This window comes from Macrobrachium nipponense, chromosome 26 (genome assembly GCF_015104395.2).
Source record: "Macrobrachium nipponense isolate FS-2020 chromosome 26, ASM1510439v2, whole genome shotgun sequence".
In the NCBI taxonomy this organism is placed as follows: Eukaryota; Metazoa; Arthropoda; class Malacostraca; order Decapoda; family Palaemonidae; genus Macrobrachium; species Macrobrachium nipponense.
In genome coordinates this window covers 31,706,633-31,727,475 of record NC_087215.1, presented here as the reverse complement: position 1 = coordinate 31,727,475, position 20,843 = coordinate 31,706,633, and the positions used below count along the sequence as shown (strand labels likewise).

The 20,843-nt window shown below is 46.0% G+C and overlaps 1 protein-coding gene across 2 annotated transcripts in view; it reads left to right on the top strand.

Annotated features, from left to right (window-relative positions):
• Positions 1-20,843, top strand: part of LOC135200151 (broad-complex core protein isoforms 1/2/3/4/5-like) — a 162,014-nt gene that overhangs the window by 1,394 nt on the left and 139,777 nt on the right. For both annotated transcript variants that reach the window (XM_064228501.1, XM_064228500.1), the window contains exons 2-3: positions 19,111-19,205; positions 19,738-20,334. In XM_064228501.1, coding sequence (XP_064084571.1) covers positions 19,113-19,205; positions 19,738-20,334 — 690 coding nt within the window. In that variant the 5' untranslated portion in view covers positions 19,111-19,112. The remainder of the gene's footprint in view (positions 1-19,110; positions 19,206-19,737; positions 20,335-20,843) is intronic.

Here is a 20,843-nt window from a genome sequence, read left to right as displayed (position 1 = left end):
ATACTACGAATCGTGGCTCTCATGGAGGCCACCTCCGAATGCGAATCTTCAGGTTCGATGCTGGGAGCAGGGGCTGAAACTGGAGAAGGTACTACTTCTACAGCAGGGTTCTCTACATCAAGTTCGCTAATACGCGATCTACTGGAGCTCCTAGAAGAAGCCTTACGGACCCTATCTTTCTCTAACTTCCTTAAATAGGAAGAAAGAGACTTCCATCCATCTTCATCCAACCTTTCACACTCCTTACATGGGTTATTGAAAGAACATTCATTACCTCTACAACCCATACATACATTGTGAGGCTCTACCGATGCTTTAGGTAGCCTCACTTTGCATTCACTCACAGAGCACACTTGAAACATGGTAGATTTTTTAAGATCAAATCAGCCATGACAATGAATAATCCAGAGAAAAAAATCCAAAAATTCAATCCAAATAGCGTATGCCAAGCCAACGGAAAAAGGGTACTTCACCAAAAAGTCAATCCTAATAATCCAGGCAATGAGAAATAAATCCAACTATCATGAGGACTTAACAACAGGTGTTGTCAAGCCGGGCGACAGAGAAAATCTGACAAGAAAGTGGGATTGGTTCTTACACCCGGCCACCCAGCGGCGGGTAGGTAGATCACCATGACCATACCTTTGTCACGTGTGCCGTGAGTTTTTGAATTCTGTCGTGACGTCAGAGACGTAAGCTAAGTATATAGGGTGAAACATCACGACAGGCCAACCCTCATCACGGTAGACGGGTCTTATTCACTCGATATTTAATTGGTGAAACATGAATACAATTGCAACTCTAAGCATACCATTTAAAAGACTGAAGTTCGTCACATATTGTGATATATGAAAGCCCCATACGAACTAAATAAGATGTGAGCTCTTCGTAAATATGTTTTCAAGGCAGTTTTGAAATCCAATATGGCGGCTACGTTTTGCATGGACGGTTCTCATCAGTGACGGCCACCATCTTTCCCAGCCTTCCCGCAGCATCTCATTTGAACAATGTTAGCGTAATGTATGTAACGTTTATTGATCTTACTCAAGATTGCAGTTGTAATCAGCACAATAAAAAAACAACATTTGGTTGCCTATATTAGTGAAAGTATGAAACTTGTTATTCCCGGGGTTATGGTTGGAACTGAATTCATTCTTACCTTGTAATCGGCGGTTTTTATCCTTACTGCCATCACAACTGAAACTCCACAGTGCTTATTTGATTGTTATTATACACATTTTGGTCTCAGTTCACTCCACATTGCACTTTAAACCCGTTGCTGTTCCTGGTTTCTAAGCGCGCGCCATAAACACAATTTCGAACAGCAGACGACGACAGACGACGAAACTGCAAAGTTTTATTCCCTAAACTGTTTTACTTTACTCGTTATTTTAGTTTAAATTTACTTTGTTATTTAAAAATTTTGATTTAATTCATGTATTTCTTATCCCTTTTTTTGCAACCAAATTACCCCGAAAAATTACAGATATTTCTAAAGTAGATAAAATCAAATGTTTCTAACGTTTTTCGTACATCTGGCTGCCGAAAAAAAACCATAGAGGAACGAATACGGAAAAGTGCAGAGGAACGACTACGTTTTTTTTTTTTTTTTTTTTTTTTTTTTTTTTTTTTGCTTTTTTGTTTTTGCTAGCACTTTCATTGATTTCAGTCTTTATTAGTATTTTGAATTTCTTTAATAATCGTATGCCAGAAATAAATGTAACCTTTAATGTTTGCATGCTTTAATGTTTGCATGCTAAGAATGGCAAAATTATCGTTGCCACATTAGTGGAGGCTTCACACATACGCCGTTCCATTATTATCCTGTTAAGCGTCCGCCCCTGATGAGCTCGCTGCTAACGTACCGTCACGCTTTTTTGTAATCAGCGATCATAGCACTGATGATAGTTTTTCAAAGTTAATATTGATTTTTATGCTTGTTATTCATACTGTAATTAACTGTAGGAAATTCTCTCTCTCTCTCTCTCTCTCTCTCTCTCTCTCTCTCTCGGAGTCCAGTCACTCGGCAAAGAAAAGTCATCTTCACTCCCGCAATTGGAAGAAAAGTTTGTATCATCACTGGAGGATTCAGAACTAGAGCTCTCATCATCAAATAGGTTATCAATATCACACTCCTCATCTAGTATTTGATTGATCTCACCTGAAGAAATATGCCTCCTCTTTGGGACATTCATTGTGAAAGACGCGAAATCCAATTTGTCTCGATAAACGCCCGAAGCGTATTGAAAGAAAACCAACAGGGACAGGCAGTTTTTCTAGCATAAGCGACCACCAGGAAAGAGTTGCCAGGCTGGAAATAAGTTTCCCATGTGCTGAGAGTGGTTACCAAATGATGTTCCTACACTTTCTATACGAGTAAACGTATTATTACGGGGCTGGACGGCTTGACAAGCACAGTTAAAGTCTTGAACGTAAATAATCCCGTTGAAGGCGCTACCGGAGTAGATCGCGGTAAACGTATTATTACGTGGGTGACGCTTAACAGGTTATAAACTGTTTCCATGAATCTAGTTGTCATAGTAATGCAATAATGATAAATTTGCTTTAATATTTATGTATATATACTTCCAATACATAGCCTAATTTCACCAATTTCAACGTTTTGTGTGTAGTCTTATACCCAGTTTGGAGGGGTCAACCACATACCGAATGGCAACAGAGAGAGAGAGAGAGAGAGAGAGAGAGAGAGAGAGAGATAGAGAGAGAGAGAGAGAGAGAGTAGAGAGAGCGAGAGGAAGGCGGAGGAACGAAGAACGAAAGGGATGGCGGTGGAGGGGGGTTGGGGGTTGGGGAGAGGGTAGGTGGAGCTTTATACGCGTGTTCGTATCCATTTCTGCATAATGGAGTTTTTGTCTCTTGGTACAAGGACAAGTGTCGTTATTCTTACGATTAGTGATTCACGATACCCTTATAAATTACGGCACTGGTGTAATGCACTATAGCAAAATCTCGTTCTGTTAAGAGTGTTCGTTACAGAAATAGGTATTGCCCAAAAAACGTGCTTGCACTGTCTCTGGAAAAACCCATAGTAGACATGCTGCTTAGTTGTCAAATCAAAGTTTTTTTTTTATAACCCAAGTATTTTTACAAAGCTAGCTATTGAATAAATTTGTATTTTTCTCAGGTCAAAACATATGCCCCTCAATGCTAACTTTCCTCTTTTTAACGACTTTCTGGTCATTGCAAATTCAGCCCCATAAATTTCTTATGGTGCGAAAACAGACAGAGGCCCATGGACCGAAAATGATTGCGTCACACTACGGCGATAATCCAGCAGTAAAACATCTTCATATATCCAAAAAGTAAATAATAAAGATATATATGCGCATTACGATTATAACAATTACATGTATAGCTGATAACAATCTGCATGAATAACTGGTAAACTGTTCTGCAATGACAGTTGAGTATAGCAATTATTTACAGTAGGTAAGAAAGTCAAGATGTCGTGACATCATAATACAGAACTTAAAAGGACGTTCTAATTCAGAAAAAATAATTACTTAAATTTGAGTCAGAGTCGAGTTACTTTTTCAATAACGAATATTTTCAAATTAATCATCATAAATATGTAAAATATTGATGTTTTACTACTTATTCAAAAATTAGCTAAGAGCACGCTTCTCGTCATCTTCTACCAAAACAGCTGTTTACTCCTGGCTTGTTGTTGGTGAGAAATCGTGTTTCGATTGTTGTGATAAAAGTGCTCCAGCGTCTGTGGGTACAAGTGGTGTGGACTTTATCACAGGAAATGAAAGTTTGTTGACACAAGCGACTCCGTAAACATCGAGATGGCGTCAATCTTCGAAACATTTTTAGTTGTAAGTAAAAATTTCTAAAGCGTTTTGGAGAGATTTCCACTGCCGTGGGCGCCATTTTCAGTACCCTCTGTTTAAATCTTAAATTGTTCCGATACGTAATACAAAAAAAAAACCAACCTCGGTCCCTTTAACAATAGGAAGTAGCTAGCGGCAGCTGAAACGGTCGTAAGCTTACTCGAAACAAGGGGAGAAGAACGGTAGTTAACTGCTTGTCCGACACTCGCTGCGCCGCGCGACTGGGAGGTAACAAATCACTTTTGCTTTCGACCGCGGGTGTGAAGGGACGTGTTCGTCATCGCTCGCTCCCGCTTCATCGTCGTATGCTTTGTTTATATTGTGTTTTCTACTAATGTTTGTTTGACTTGAAAATGAAACTGTAAGTACACTGTTTTCATTTTTCATTACTTAATTATGAACCAACATGGAGTTATCGCCGTAGATGCGGCGATTTCCTCTCTTTTCATGAATTGAACCCTTGAATTATGTCTCGGTGCGAGGGCGGGCGCGCTCGCGCCGAGTCATGTATTTTGGGCGAAAGTGTGTAATTGAAAATGTAAGTACTCTTTTCATTATATTTTTTGCCCTGTGCGTTCGTTACCGAGTGTGATTGCGCTCGGCACGAGCCTTTTAATTTTGTATAATAGAATGCAATGGAAGTGGATTCGCAATTGCAATATTCTTTTCATTTTCATTTATTTATTTGCATAAATTTAATTTGGCTTTATTTATTTGCAGAAATTTAATTTGGATCAATTTTCGTTCTTACCCGGGAATTGATCCTTACATTTTTTTTTTATGTGAAGTGAAATCGCATTATGATAGCATCATATTATTGGATCAAGTTTCCGTTCTTACCCGGGAATTGATCTTTTCCCCTTTAAGTTCTATGAAGTGAATTGCAAGGGCAGTATTCTGTTTCATTTTCATATTACTTTTCACTGCTGTGCGGGGGGTAGGGAAGCGAAGGTCTGCCAGGAAGTCGTCGGAAAGCTCTCCCGCGACTCCCTTGGTATCCGATTCTTCGTCTTCCTTCCTGCCCCCCGCTCAGCTTCTTCGTTGTATTTGTATTTGGGGTCTTCCTTGCGTTCGGGGTGGGGCATGTCTTCCCCCCGTGCGTGAGGGAACCCCTCTTACTAATCTATCTATGTTACCGCAGGTGCTACATCCGTGGGAGACGACCTTGGACAGGTATGGACCACCGCGGCGGCAGGGCGTGCCTAGCATCCACGGGCTGCTGCAGCGTCTAGCGAGGTCTGGGGCGGTCTCCACTACTACCACGGCCGCTTATGCTGCTCCCCCCCCTCCTGGTCTACACTCCCCTTGCTGTGTCGATGACGCCGTCTGCCGCTACTAGGGCCGCCGCCGTACCGAGGTGGGGTTGCCGCCGCCGCCTGTTTCTTCGTGTTGCCTGCCCCAGACTTCTGCTGTTCCAGCAGCTCGCCCCTGGACCCCGGCCGCCAGGACCCACAGGTTCCGCTGGCTGCCGATGATTCTACGAGGCGATCGCTGGCCTGCCGTACCTGCCGCTGATGTGATTCCCGCTGTTGGCTTGGCTGTCCCTTCTGGTCTACCGCTGCCGCTGTTCCTGCCGCTCCTGAGCTGGTTGCTGTTCCTGTCGCTCCTGGTTCCTGAGCCTGTCCATGCTGGTCCTGCCCATGGTGTGTCTTCCCCAGTCCCAGGTCCTTCCGGACAGGTGCAGTCGGGCCGTGTTGCTTCGGCAATAGCCCCGGCTCCGGCCTGGATGGGAGATCTTGACGACTGTCCTGCGTGAGCTGACGAGGAATGAGGAGAAGAGGAAGCTGTCATCTTCGTCTTCATCGTCTGCTGCTGCCTCTTCCCCTTCGACTTCTAAGGTCCCATAAGCCGAAGAAGAAGAAGGCTGCCTTCCCCCCTAAGAAGTCCTCCTTCGGGAACTTCTAAGGGCCCGTCCCACCCCAGTGGGACGGGGGTGGGGAGTCCTTCTGCTGGTCCTCCTGCTCCTTCGGGAGCGAGGCCCGTCTTCCCTCCCCTTCCGTAAGGAAGAGATAGACGGGGACCCAGAGGAGTATCGGTTAGCTCTGGTACTTCCTCGCCTGGTGCTAGCGGCGATGCCGCTACGCCAGGTTCCGGCTCGGTCCTCCTCGTTCGCGAGAAATCCCGAGTGTACGTTCTCCCTCGGGAGGACCGTGCAGCCAAGTTTCGGCGCCAGAGTTCGCTCGGCGCCAAGACGCGGCACGGAAGCAGAAGGCTGGTGAGAGCCGCTCAGGTTGACTCTCGCCAGGCCAGCGGCCGCTCTTGCAGCGACCAGCTGGTAATAACCCGGGTTTTCCCCCTAAGAAGGCTCCTTCGGGACCTTCTAAGGGCCCGTCTCGCTCCGGCGATTCGGGGAGCTCTTCTGCTGGTCCTCCTGCTCCCTCGGGAACAGGGCCCGTCTTTTCTTCTACCAAGGAGAAGAAGACGGTGACCAGAGGAGTACCCAGCTTCGGCTGGCACTTTCCTCGCCTGGTTCTAGCGGTTCTGCCGCTAAATCAGGATCCGCCTCGGCTTCTACTTTGCGTTAGCGAGAATACCGAGTGGAACGGTCTCCCGCGGGAGACCGTCCAGCCAAAGTCTTGACGCCCGAGCTCGCTCGCCGTCACCGACCGAAGCGCGAGCATAAGACTGGTCGAGAGTCGTCCAGACGACTCTCGTCAGGCCATGGACTCTCCTCCAGACAGCGACCCAGCTGGCTGCTCGGGTTGACCGTGACGGTCGCTGGACCGTCGCCACGGAGTTGAGGCGAGGAAGGGGTCCCCGCGGGGCCGTCGTACCAGCCACGGCTGGTACCAGCGGCTCGACGCGCCGAGAGGACGTCGCCGGTCTCACCGCGACAGCGAACCTAGCAGGTCACCTGACGCCGCTCCCATCGGGACCCCGGGCGGAGATGGTAACCAGCAACAGCTCGCCTGACGCTAGAGATCAGCGTCGACGTTCTCAGCCGAGCCTCTCGCCCCAGGCGAAGCGGCAAGGCTAGGCCTGCTGCTCGATCGCCACCGCGGGTTGACGATCAGCAGCAGCCCTCCAAGCACGCTGGTCCTGTCAGCGAGCTAGGGGGGAGCGTCAGGTCTGCCTCTCCTGTACCTTCAACCTCCTCGGGCTTACACCGGGAGGAGCGAGGTACCTATGAGTGATCGCTGAGAGTGACGCCGTATGGACCAGGCACGGTTCTAGGACCGACCAGGACATACGCGCAAGTAGCTGGAGGCGACCGTCAGGGGTCTGCCGCTGTTCCTCCTTCGGAAGGCGAGGAGCTATCTCGGGAATTTCTGTTGTTTTTGCTGGAGGGACTGGACACGGTCCTACTCCGCAAGGGACGCGGTTACTCCCGAGATACAGAGGAAAATGCAGAAAGTCCATTAAGGTGATTCGGTCAGCATAATGACCTTCTTGCGGAAGGGATTGCCGCTCCCACCAGCAAGAGCCCACGTCTCTGCTCGAGTCGTTTTGGGGCCCGAGAGGGAACCCAAACCGACGGTGGGTCTGCCGCGATCGGAGCTTGCCGATTCTGTCTCGAACCAGAGTCTCTCGTCTCCGGACAAGAAGGCTCTCTCAGTTCTGGCCGGTCGATCAAGCTACTTCCACCTCCTCTACTGCGACAGCGGCGTTTCTACGTGTCTTCGGACACCGTATTTAAATACTCCTTCGGTCCTCCTGAGAGGTTTCGACCTCGAGAGGATGGAATGAGTCGGAGGACAGTATCGGCTCTCTCCTGTCAGGTGTCGATCAGCCCCACCCAGACGACGTTTCACAGTGGCGGCAGACCCTTACCTACAGTGAGAGTCGTAACCCTCCCGCGGGAAAACGTTTTCTCCTGACGATACGTTTTTCCCGGACTCTGAGAGACCATTGCCGCAAGGCGATGGCTGCTCCTTTTCTTCTCCAACTGCTAGTTCCACTGGAAGGCGAGCGAGTATCCAATTCCTCCCCCATTCCCTCTCTCCTTACGGCTACGAGGGAAGGGGAGGGATCCTACAGAGATTTCTCTGTAGGATCCCACGTTCGGGACTGCGCTACCGGGGGGACCTTCGGGTCCTACCTGACGTAAGCCCCGGTCGTTGAGGAGGGATCCTGCCCCATTCTCGATTTCTACGGGAATCGAGAGGACCACCAGCCGATATCGTTTCACGAATTCGGTGGGGGTTTCGCAGACTGCTTAGAATCTAAGGAATTTCTAGCGCATTCAGAGTGTTCGAGTTTTTTACGATCTCCAAACACTTAGGCGAGACCACGGTCTAAAGTGAGCGAGACGAGAATCCCGATGTTACTGATAATCGGGAACCTCGCCTATGCTCGAATTCCTGGAATTTCTAGCATTGGGAAGAAGACTGCTGCTGAAAGAAAAACTATCTTACAGTAGGCGACCAACCTGGAATAGAGAAGATCGACGGGAATATCCAGTTTGGCTTGAACTATCGTCTTAGTATTCTGTTCACCATTGAAGCTTTCCTTCGAGGAAGACTTCTCCTTCACTCTTTGATAGAGATCGAAGGTGGTCGATCTCCAATCCTTATTTTGTTTTCTTGAAGGAAAGAATTTAGGATGGAGATCGTTGTTCAGAAATCCTACAAAAATCATACTAGTATTTAAATCCCGCGACATGATTCTACTAAGCAGTTGAATTGTCCGAGGGGTAGGCGCATATCCTAGTTTATCTACGGATTGCGACTTAGAAGAGAAGTATTCTAATTGAACTGCAACTCGGGGTTGCCTGCAACCTCCAGGAGTTTTTCAGTTCAATTTTATATACTTATTGTTTGTCACCGACAACACCATTTCAACTTTTATATTTACCGAAATTCGTTTCGCCTAAATATAATTGCTCGAGCATATCTTTTTATGCTCGGTAGTTCTAGCCGAAACGCATTCCTTCATGGAATAGTGGATTACATGGCAACTCAGGATGACGAGTCGGCGAGAGCTCAGGCTCAACTACTGCGTATTGAACTGCCTGACAGCAGCTCAGTATCAGCTGGGCCTCCGAGATGCACGGTCAGTTATGTCTCTCTCTCCCCTGGTTTGATTGACTACCGAACCGTATCTCTGCCCAACAATCATGGACTTAGGTCTCTGATTAATGGGGATTCTTCGCAATAATGGGAAGGGCCCATCTACTGCTGTGACGGCTAGATTTCCATCGCCTCGGACATTGGCGAGAATTTTCATAGAGATATCTCTTGGACTCTTTCATCTTTCTGTTACCGCACGGTAACAGAAGTCTGTACAAAGTCTCCCGCTGCATCGCACTGCGATAATGCGAATGATTTTGCAGACATCTGAGTTTGTCTTCAAAATATCTCGTATTCGTAGGTGTACAATTGTTCATTGTTCAACCCGAATTACAAGATGTGTCAGAAAAGACATCGCCTACTCTCCGACCTGACAGCTCTACTTCCAAATGTTCAGCCCATGAGAGCAGTTCTTCAGGCGGCTTTCCCCTGTGTTTTCATTACTGAAGAACGCCCCGCTTTCATTGCAACTACGACTTCTCGCCGGTACAGCAATGAAATAGCGGTTAGCGTTTTCAGTCATTTGTAAGCACAGGTTATGAATCTTGAGAATCCTTCTCTCGATTCGTCTGTGAAGACGTAGGTTGCATTCAATATCTACCTTCGTCTTCAACGGTACATAGTGTTGTTTCTCCTTAGCTGAGATTCAACAACCATAGATGTTTTGCCTTCAGGGACCTCGGTCTCTAGAAGGCAATTGACTTTCGCCTGTTGGGCACATGCCTTAAGAGAATCATCACCTCGCTGTCCGGCATTGGTTGACAAACAATACATTATTTGTTTGGTCTCTCGGCATAACCCTTTAAAGGCGAAGGTCACGTGACTTACTCAGATGCTTTGACAACTTGCCTCCTACCGAACGCAGTCAGTCGGCAGCTGTCAGAGCGCCCGAGTCAGTTACGAACTACGCTGTTGACTTAGTTCGGTTTTTGTTTACAGAGCAATCATTACTTCGTTTAATAGCTTGTTACAGTACCCATACCATTGACACCCACCATGGAGTGTCGGTCCTCCTTCCACTACCGAGAACTTCGCTGCATGGGGATAGGAGGATGCGAAGGAGAACTTCGTGGCAAACGGTACAGACCAGTATGGGATACTGGACATCACCGAAGTAGAGAAGAGGGATAGGGTCATGCGACTATTTTCCTTCTTTTTCCTCTGAGGAACTGGCATGACTTCTCCTGCGAAGTCAAGCATCCAGGGGATGGGGATCTGTGACGCTCGATTTCGTACCGAACTTCGTAGCGAAGACTCAGAAAAAACCCTTCGGTCCCTGACGATTGGTAGAGTCGTTCACAATCCCCTCCCTAATGGACTTCACCGCCTTCGATGCGAAGGAGATGCTGCCTTGTCCGCAAGAACTTCTCCGTGGCGCAGGTACTGAAGGCAGGGGTCTGGTCCAACCAGACCACATGCCCTTCCTTCTACCTTCGGGATATTGCCCACAGGTCCTTGGATCTTTTTCCTTCCTTGGGACCCATGGTGGCTGCTCAACACGTTGTGTAGCGAACCCAGACCCCTCGCAGGCTGAACAGCATCGAGTCCTGGTGTGACCGTAAGAATGGATGAGTGAATGAGAGTGTGACTGGCTTCCTCTTCCCATTCATTTTTCTTCCCCTCTACCTGTGGGGTTAGAGGACACGGTCGTCACCCTGCTGGATTGGGGACAAGATGCAGGTGAGCTACTCAACAGAGCCCCATCCTTATCACTTTCACTAGGGATAGGAGCGTATATCCACCACTTCCTCCAACAAGGGGGAGGAAGTGGATGCCAGCTTGAGACAACCCATACTTTATGTTGCCTCTTGCAAACAGGAACAAGTTCTTGCTTGCTGGTACGAAGAGATAGCTGCTTTCTCTCTTAGTACTCGGCCCAGAGGTCTGACCATTGATCCTGCGGTGCCACCCACCCCGCCCTCAATTCGGATCAGACAGGCTTGGATCCCTCCCTCGCTCTTACGACCAGGGAGGCATTCCAGCGGGATGGACGAACACCAGTCTGGTTCATCAAAAGACTCAGATTCCTCCCACCAAGAAGTGAGTCTTCCTATTGTTAAAGGACCGATGGTTTGTATTACGTATCGGAACAATGACAATTTGTCGAAAATTGCATTTTTTTTTCCTAACTATACAAACCTGAGGTCCTTTACATATAGTCCTCCTCATGCCACCCCTCACTCTGCGTATTTTGCATGGGCCAAAAGCAAAAGTGATTTGTTTACCTACCCAGTCGCGCGCCGCGCGACTGTCGGACAAGCAGTTAACTACGTTCTCTGTTGTTCGAAGCTTACGACCGTTCCAGCTGCCGCTATCTACTTCCTATTGTTAAAGGACCTCAGGTTTGTATAGTTAGGAAAAATGCAATATTAATAAACATTACCTTAATATAATTTATCTAGCCCTAAATCCCCAAAAACACCAAAATTTACCACATTGGCAACCCTGTTACCTCCTATTCTGTCCGCCAGTTGGCAACACTGTCGTTGACAAGATACGAAAACCTTCCCTCAAATCAGTTGTTAACGAGCGCCCGTGTTTGTTTACATCACGGCCGCTCTTTATAAATTTCCTTAAACATTTTTGTGCCTTTAAAGCTTTCATTATTTGTTAATGAACTTTATATGAATTACCACTCACTATTACATCACGAAATAGTGAATTAACTTTGATTTCTGTTGTGGTTCTTATCTTAAATTACGAACTTTTGCGCGACCCGGAACTACTGACCTGTCCAATTCTACAATGGATTACCAAGAAATTACGATGCTTCCTTCTGCCAGCAACATCAGGAACTGCCCGGTTTGTGGGACAAGGATGAGTAGCAGGGAGTATGAACCCCATGATATTTGTAGTTCTTGTCGTGGACAGGTTTGTGACTTGACTTCTCGCTGTGACGTATGTAAGCCCTGGTCTGACGAGGATATGACTGCTTATATGAAACGCCAAACACTCTTGCAGCGTAAAAGAATCGGTTAAGGAGAAAAAAGAAAATCGATTGCTAAACTGTATCTAACGAATTCTTGACTTGGGGCGCTCATGATTCTGGCTCTTCGGTTTCGGTATCGTACGACTCCGATTCCGAATTAATTGATGCTTTGCCCCCTGTAAACCGGTAATTTGTGAAGTTAGTTCTGATGTAGATTCGAAGATTTTGGCAATGGAAACTACCTGGAACAGAATTTTAAGAAATTATTGCAGCTTAGTCTAGATAGAGATATTTTCTGCTAAGTTTAAACAATCTGTCCAGAGAATTTTTCAAGAAGCCTTTACTAGAATGTCTAACACACTTTTAGATTCATTTTCAGCTCCTCGTCAGGTACCTGTCGACAGCACCATGGGTAACGGTGCGACAGATACCCCGGCTTGTGAACCCCGTCGTGGCGAAGGCCTAGGGGGGATCCGGTCCGGGCAGGTGCCTAACGAATCTTTACCCAACGTGTCCCCTGTTAGTCCCGTAACAGTGCCAAAGGGCGCTTATTTAGGAGAAGGGGGGAGGGATATTAGTGTCAGACCTAAGATAGCTAGTCGTCAGGATTTTACTTCAGAGGAAGTTTCTAAGTTAGGATCTGACGATGATGATGATGATGACGCGGATTCGTGTGATATTGATGTTTCCTCGAATGGATGTCATGATGTAGAATTCAAGAAACTTTTTTGATTTAATTTTGAGTTTTCTTCCTCAGGCGAGGCCTAAAGAGCAGAAGCAGCCTCCGCCTCGTTGTTATTACAGAAGGGATTTTTCTTGACGGTCCTTCCCGGTCACGGGAATTTTTACGTTTTCTTGCCCAGAGGTTCGCGAGAGTGAGGACGGAACGTTGCCGCTAAACTTTCGAAGGTGATCGGGGAAGGGAAGAGGAAGCTCTCTTCTCTTCTACGACCCGGAGAGGAGTTTACCAGGTGGCGGATGATTCTTCATTCTCTCGACCCCCCAAAGCCAAATCCTGATTTTGTCCGACTTTCAAGTCAACCCTTGCTTCTAAGGCTTCGGTCTCTGTCTCAATTGAAGATTTTATTGCTATGGAGGCTGTTATGAGCTCCTTACAAGAAGCTCAATCCTTCAATTAGTGGTCCTCGGAGGGCTTTTAATGTATATCAAGGACTCCGGGTTTGTTCCTCCTGATGCTCCTCTTTTTGAGAAATTCTGCTCATCCATTTCAATCGCTTCTGTACATCAGAACGAGCTTGCTGCTTCAATGCAGGCCTTTCTTGTTTCTCTAAGCGTAACCTGTATTTGTCGCAGTTACCCTCCTCTGTATCGGAGATTCAGAGACCCGTCTGTTGTCCTCTTCTCCTTTTGGCGATTTCCTTTTCGATATTTCTGTGCTTTCTGAGGTTTTGAAGGAACATCAAGGTGATGCCTCTTCCCAAGCTCACTGGGCCTTATCAAGAGCTTTTTCTCTGGTCTTCCTCCCATTCTTCAAGGAGTAAGCGTAAGTTTAGGACCAGATCTGTACCTTCTGCTCCAGGCCAAAACCAACCTCCTTCTGGCTCTTTTTTCCAGAGTACATCTCAGGTTGCTGGTGCCTCTTCTTCCATCCTCTGGTGCTCACCCTTTGAAACCTCGAAGGTTCTTGGCGTGGCTCCAAGGGGCAGAGAAAGAGCTCAACCTCCAGGAGGACCTTCTTCTTCTTCTTCTTCTTCCTTGTCTCTGCGTAAGAATTTTCGGAAGTAGGAGTCATCACCTCGCCTGGAGACCGCAGTAGGAGCTTGTCTCTCCCGCCATTGGTCAGCTTGGCAGGGAGAGCGGTGGATGCTTGGGTGGTGGAGGTCCTGAAGGAAGGTTACGAGAATCCCTTTTGTTTCCAGACCTCCACTTTCCAATCGTCCTCTCGAGTTCAGCAGTTATTCCCCTCACTCAATCAGGGGTCAAGCCTTGGAGAAGGAGCTTTCGGCCCTCTTGGAGAAGGATGCCATAGAGCGAGCTCCTCCTTCTCCCGGGTTTTACTCTCGGTAGTTTGTAGTTCTAAAGGCCTCGGGTGGCCTGGCGCCCCATCATAGATCTTTCGGTTTTGAACAAGTTCATTCTAAAGTCCAAGTTCAGGATGGAGACGGTCCAGACTGTTCTTTCATCCGTCAGGAGGGGGGACTGGATGATTTCCATCGATCTGCAGGATGCTTATCTGCAAATCCCCATCCATCCAAGAAGCAGGACTTACCTTCGGTTGTTTTCACGGACTCGGGAGTTTTTGTTTTCCAGTTCAAGACCCTTTGTTTCGGCCTCACCACTGCTCCACAGGTCTTTTTCTCGGGTGATGGCTCCTGTTTCAGCTATTCTGCATCAGTTTAAATGTAAGGATGCTTCGGTAATCTGGAACGATTGGCTAGTCCAGGCCAAGAAATCTCTAGAGAAATGTCTCCGTCGAGGATAGTTCTGTCTCTTTGTGTCGAGTTGGGCATTCGTGTCAACTTCGACAAGTATCCAATCTAATCCCTTGCCAGATCATAGACTTATCTGGGGATTGTTTTGAATTCCCAGATTTTGAGGGCTTCTCCCGCTCAGAAACGGATAGACAAGCTTCTGAGTCTGATCGAAGAATTTTTGTCCTCCGTAACGCAGCCAGTTTCTCTTTGGAGGTCTCTCCTGGGCCATTTGTCATCCCTCATCCAACTGGTTCCCGGAGGTCGTCTCAGAATGAGGTCCCTCAGTCGACACTTCGCCAATCATGGGATTTTCGTGTCCAAGGACACGATAGTCGCCTCTTCTCCACAATGTCGGAAGGATCTCCGTTGGTGGATGCAAGTTCACCGCCTCAATCAGGGATCTCTTCTTCGGTTCCTCCGGACCTAATGTTTTGGTCAGACGCCCTCGGATCAAGGTTGGGGCGCCACCACCTGGGCTCCGAAGCCGCTTCGGGCCTTTGGTTAGAGGAGGAGAGAGAGCATGTCAATAAATTGGAGGGAACTGAGGGCAGTGTACCTAGGCCTTCTTTCATTTCAGGAACAACTGTTGGAGTCGTTGTCGCGATCTTTGTCGACAACACCACAGCAGTCTCGTACTTGAGAAAACCAAGGCGGCACACAGTCGGATCTTCTCACTCAAGAGCCCGATCAATCCTGTGTTGGGCAGAAGGACAGGGGGATTACGTTGGGTCCCTCAGTTTATCCTGGGCCATCAAACAACGTCTTAGCAGCGCCTTGTCGAGACCGAACGAAGTTCAAGGGTCGGAGTGGACACTTTGCCAGGAAGTCTTCGACAGCCTCAGGAAGAAAGTGGCCTGTCACAGTCGATCTGTTTGCCACCCCACTGAATTTTCGGTGCCAGATATTCTTCGCCCTTACCAGACTCCTCAGAGTGCCGGGACAGACTCTCTTTTGCAGGACTGGGAGGGACTTTCAAGCCTATGCTTTTCCTCCGTTCTCTCTGGTGAGGTCAGTCCCTCAACAAAGTGAGGGCAACCAAGCGTCTGGATCTCACCTTGATCGCCCCTTCTGGCCACAGAAGGAGTGGTTTCCCGACCTTCTGGAAGCACTGGTGGAACCCCCCATTCGCCTGCCAGAGAGACCAGATCTTCTCAAACAACCCATTTTTCATCGGTTCTATCAGAGGCTCCACATGCTTCATCTTCATGCCTGGAGACTGTCAGGAGGTTCTCCAAGCACGAAGGGTTCTCCTCCAGATGGCGCGACAGTTGGCTCTTGCCAGGCGGCAAATCAACCAGAGTAAATTATCAGGCTAAATGGTCGGTTTACAGCGTTGGTGTAAGTCTCAAGGACATTCAATTTCTAGACCTTCCTTACCGAAAGTAGCGGAGTTTTTAGTTCATTTACATCATGACAGGGCCCTGTCACCTTCGTGCATTAAGGGTTATAGGTCTATGCTTTCCTATGTTTTTAAGGCAAGGCTTCTGAGATCTCTTCATCTTATCATTAGAGATTTACTTCGATCTTTTTCCCTATCGACCCAGGCCGCAGTGTTCGCCTCCGACATGGGACGTTAACAAAGTCCTTCAAGCCTTAAGGTTCCCTCCGTTTGAGCCTCTGAATTCTGCCAAATTTAGGGACCTCTCTTCTAAGACACTCTTCCTTGTCTCACTGGCTACAGCCAAGAGGGTGGGTGAACTGCAAGCACTCTCTTTTCTGGTTGCCAGATCTGGACAAGACATGAGTTTTGTCATACCTTCCTGAATTTGTCGCAAAGACTGAATCGTCTGATAATCCCATTCCCAGGTCTTTCGTACTGAAGTCGTGGTCGACTTGTTGGTAATTTAAATAGAAGGAATTAGTTTCTTTGCCCTGTTAGGGCGCTCTCATGTTATTTACGCCGCACGAAGGACATTCAGGGTCGTCCCCGTCATCTGTTTGTTTACCCCCGAAATGTCAAGAGACCTATTTCAAAGAATGGTGTATCCTTTTTTCTCAGAGATCTGATCGTTAAAAACAAAAAATGGTGTTCGGCTGCTGGGGAAGACCAGACGACGAGAGCACACAGTATTAGAGCAGTTGCTACATCAGTAGCTTTTATGAAGAATGTCTCAGTCGCCAAGGTGCTTGAGGCGGCGACTTGGCGTTCTAATTCTTTTTTTGTTTTTGCCTCTTTTTACTTGAGGGATATTTCTCTAGTTCTAGGCGACCTTCGTTCTTTGGGCCCGTTGGTGATGGCAGGACAGGTCGTCAGACAGGAGAATTAGGTAGTCTTCCTGTTTTACGTTTGGTGCTACCTGTATATTATTCATTTAATTTTTGTTTTGTTGTATTATTTTTTTGTTTTTGTATTATAACCCATGCAGTTTTTTTGACGTAGTTATAATGGGAATTAAGGCAGTTTGGTATTTAGGTGGATGACAAGGACTGACTGCTTGGCAACTCATGCTGCTTCCATTTTCAGTGTGAAATGGTTCCAGCCACTGGGTTGTCGGCACTGGCGACTACGCTTCTCCCAGAGTCGATGCTGACCTAGGACTAGCCACTGGTTCGCTTGTCCTGACGACTCCTGCTTCTTCCACTGTCCTGGACAGGGAATTAGTCGATGGATCGTCTGCTGTCATCTGGTGACTCGCTCACCATCTACTTTTTGTCTCAACCTGTCTTCTCAGAGTCAGACACTCGTGGAGATCAGGCGACACTTAGTAGCCCTGAGTTTCTTGTTGACGAAGTCGGTTGCGTTGATACACCCCCCGATGATCGTGTAAAAACATGAGACCAGGTTGGACTGTCAGGCATTCGTCCTTCGGGACTGAATCGCCTTTTTGCTCCGCGCTCCTTTCTCTTGGCACCAGAAAGCTCGAGTTAGGAGTTGCTCATGAGCCGATTCGTTGCTGGCGACTTCGGGTTGCGTTGATACACCCCCAAGGTTTGCTTAGCTTTGAATCGCCCAGACAGTCCAGACACTCATCCTTTAGGGAAAGAATAGTGCTTGATAGTCTTCAGGGTGCAGCCTTTGCTGTCCGCAATTCGTCTGACTGGTCACCTGGTCGGTCACCTGACTTTAGTACAGACGGACTGGACTATGCACTTAATCCTTGTCCTGTGCTACCGCAGTTGGTGGCATTATGGTAGGAGACTTTGAGTTGTTTAGTATCTTTGACCTTGGGTTGAGTTTTGACTGCCTATGATATATATATCTTGTTTGTTTTCTCCTATTCTGTCCGAAGGGGAAATGTATTCAGATTCCCTCCTCCTTTTCAATGTGGTTAATCGGGCTAGATAAATTATATTAAGGTAATGTTTATTAATATGGAATTTTTATTCTAAATAATATTAATAAACTTACGTACCTGTAAATTTATTTATCTAGTCCCACCCATCCTACCCACCCCACGATCTGCCTATCACAACTGATTTGAGGGAAGGTTTTTCGTATCTGTCAACGACAGTGTTGCCAACTGGCGGACAGAATAGGAGGTAACAGGGTTGCCAATGTGGTAAATTTTGGTGCGTTTTTGGTTTTTTGGGGATTTAGGGCTAGATAAATTATACAGGTAAGTATTATTAAATATTAATTTTAGAATAAAAATCCATTTTCGACAAATTGTCATATTTGGCCTTAATTTCTAACTTTGGAGAAAATACTTACTTCGAAAGGAAGAGTAGAGGTCTTTAGCTCCGTTTCTCACCACAAGAAGTCGCGATCTGATGCCCATCTCGGGTGTCAGGACGCGTTATAATGTACTTTTTCGGAGGGTGGCTAGGTGTTGATTGTAGGTGGCCTGCTTGGCCTGCTGTGATGTTTCACCCTATCTGACAGGAAAGTTCATGTACAAAACCCTTTTTTCCTTGGACCTATGGTGGCTGCTCAACTAGTTGTTTTCTTACCCGATTCCTGTAAGAGGACAGGTTGCATCTCGCCCAAGGTGTGTGGTTCTAGAGGTGAGAAGGATTCGAAAGTGACTGGCCTCTCCTCCTCCTTGCTTGTTCTTCCACTTCTCTTCCTTTGGGCTGAAAATAGGACTCTAACCTACACTTGCTGGACTGGTGTCAGATGAAGTAAGTCTATGCATCGAACTTCCTTTCTATTTTTCTTGTTAGAATCATAGAAGCAATCCCACTCCTTCCTTCAACAGTGGGCGAAAGGGGACTGGCAATAAGGCAAACTCTTCTCAAATCTTTGCCTTTATGCCTCTTGACTCTTTATATTCTTTTCAGCCTTTTTCATATGAGTTATGATTCCTTACTCATTGGGAAAGGTCCTGAAGTCTGACTCTCGATCCTGCAGTTCTTATACACAGATCAAATTGTCAGAGGCAGGCTACTCCTCGCTCTTTTGACCAGGAGGAGTAGCCCAGATGTGCTGAACTCCAGTCACTTTAAGAGACTCACTCAGATTCCTCCCTCCAACCAGTAAGTCTTCCTATTGTAAAGGACTAAGGGTTTGTATATTGTTTAGGAACAAATCATGATTTTTAAAAGTATAAATTGTATTTTTCCTAAGTATAGAACCTGACGTCATTTACATTAAAGCCCACCTCATGCCACTCCTCAATTGAAACCTAGAGTGAAAGGCAAAGTGGATGTGTACATCCAGACAGGCGGGTCTCCCTGCCTACTGTACGGTAGTTACAGCCTAACCACCTTGTTCAAGTTTTAACTGTTGCATTCCAGGTTTGCCATAAGCAATTCTTATTGTAAAGGACCTCAGGTTTGTATAGTTAGGAAACATACAATTTACTTTTAAAGATTGTGATTTTGAGATGACCAGGTAAACTCCAAAGCTACATTAATTCCCCACCATTCAGTATGGCAGGGGCATTTGTTATATCAACTCAGCATAAATGTTAACCTTTTTCTGTTTCTTGCCCCTTTAGGTATGATTGCCACCATGGATACTGGGCTGTTATCACTGAAGTGGAATAATCATGGAACCACTTTCTTCCACGTCTTGTCCACGATACGGAGAAAGGTAAATGTCTCCCACTGCATACCTGAAACTTCACTTGTTTATTGGAAAATTATAAATGAATGTGACAATCTGTGGAATACAGTAGTACTCATATTTGACCTTTACCTCTCCAAACTTTTAATGTATGTGAGTTTTTTGTGTCAATTTTTTTTTTTTAAATTTCAGGTTATTTCCTTTCAAGACTACATAATTTTACTTATTAATTAATAATTAACACTTGAATTAAATTTGATATTACTTGTATTGCATTTGTGTGTGTTTGTATTATGTTGAAACTGGTATACATATAGATTTTTCCTCATTGATTTTGAAATTTTTTTGTCTAAATATGCACTGAATTAATGTTCACTTGCAGAATTAAATGATTACACAAAGTTGCCATATTTACAAGGAAAGAGTAATAATGAAGAGGTAACAATTAGGCTGAGTATTTTAGAATGTCTCGTTCACATCTCATATTGATTTCTTTTGCAAAATGCCTTGTCAAATTAATTATGATTATGCCTGGAATAATTCCTTCCATCCCCACCAGGAATCGTACAGTGATGTAACACTAGCATGTGAAGGCAAGTTTTATCCTGTGCACAAACTGGTGCTCTCAACATGTAGTGAATATTTTGAGGAAATATTCAACCGCACCCAGTGCCGCCAACCAGTGATAGTTCTAAAAGACATAAGGCACAGTGAACTGGAAGCCCTCCTTAATTACATGTACTTAGGGGAAGTGAATGTGCTGCAGGCTGATCTAGCCGGACTGATCAAAGCAGCCGAGTGCTTGAAAATCAAAGGTTTGGCTGTTCCAGATGAGGCCCCATCCCCTAGAAATGCCAGTAGAGACACTAAGAGAAGTGCTAGTTTACGTGAAAGTCCCCAGCAGTCTAAGAGACTGAGGGGAGACGATGACATTCATAAGGATTCTCGAGAGGGGAGGGAACATGCACGTTTTAACATGTCCCGTAGTGTCCCCTCTCACTCTAGTGATAGTGTATCTAATTCATTAGCATCTCAATCTGGTCTGGAATCTTCAAGAGACCAGAGGGAAGTGCATGAACGGCCGCCCGATAGCGATAGATTAAGTGAAGTACGGCAGAATGAAGCTCCTTCCTCGTCACCTAGTCAACCTGTAGAAGTAAGTTTTTATTGTTGTGTACCCTTTGCTTGTAACAAGTAATGGTAGGAGTAGTTTGTGGTGTAGTTACCATTGAGGTCTGATTTGAGCTGTTATATGGAACTTTAATGGGTTCATCTAGTGTGCAACAGTATCGGGTAGGGTATATCTGAAAAGTGAATTGACACTGTTCTTCTTGTATCTTCCAAAATCCCAGATGTAGCTGACATCCCACATTATACACTAAAAACTTGCTTCTTTTACATAAGAGTATTCTTCAGCGTGAGCTGGAATTGGTTATTGAAACTTTTTAACAAATTAGTTTACTGTTGGATAACCACCAGTTAATTACTTGGTTAACAAGTTTCTTTGACTTATCCCAGCTCATGCTAAGGAGTACTCATACATGAAAGGAGATAGTTTGTATACCTAGGAAAAATACACATTACTTTCAAGATTTATTTTTTATTTTTAGATTCATACATGTCAAAATGTTTGTGAATGCAGATCTAAAATTATGATATGATATC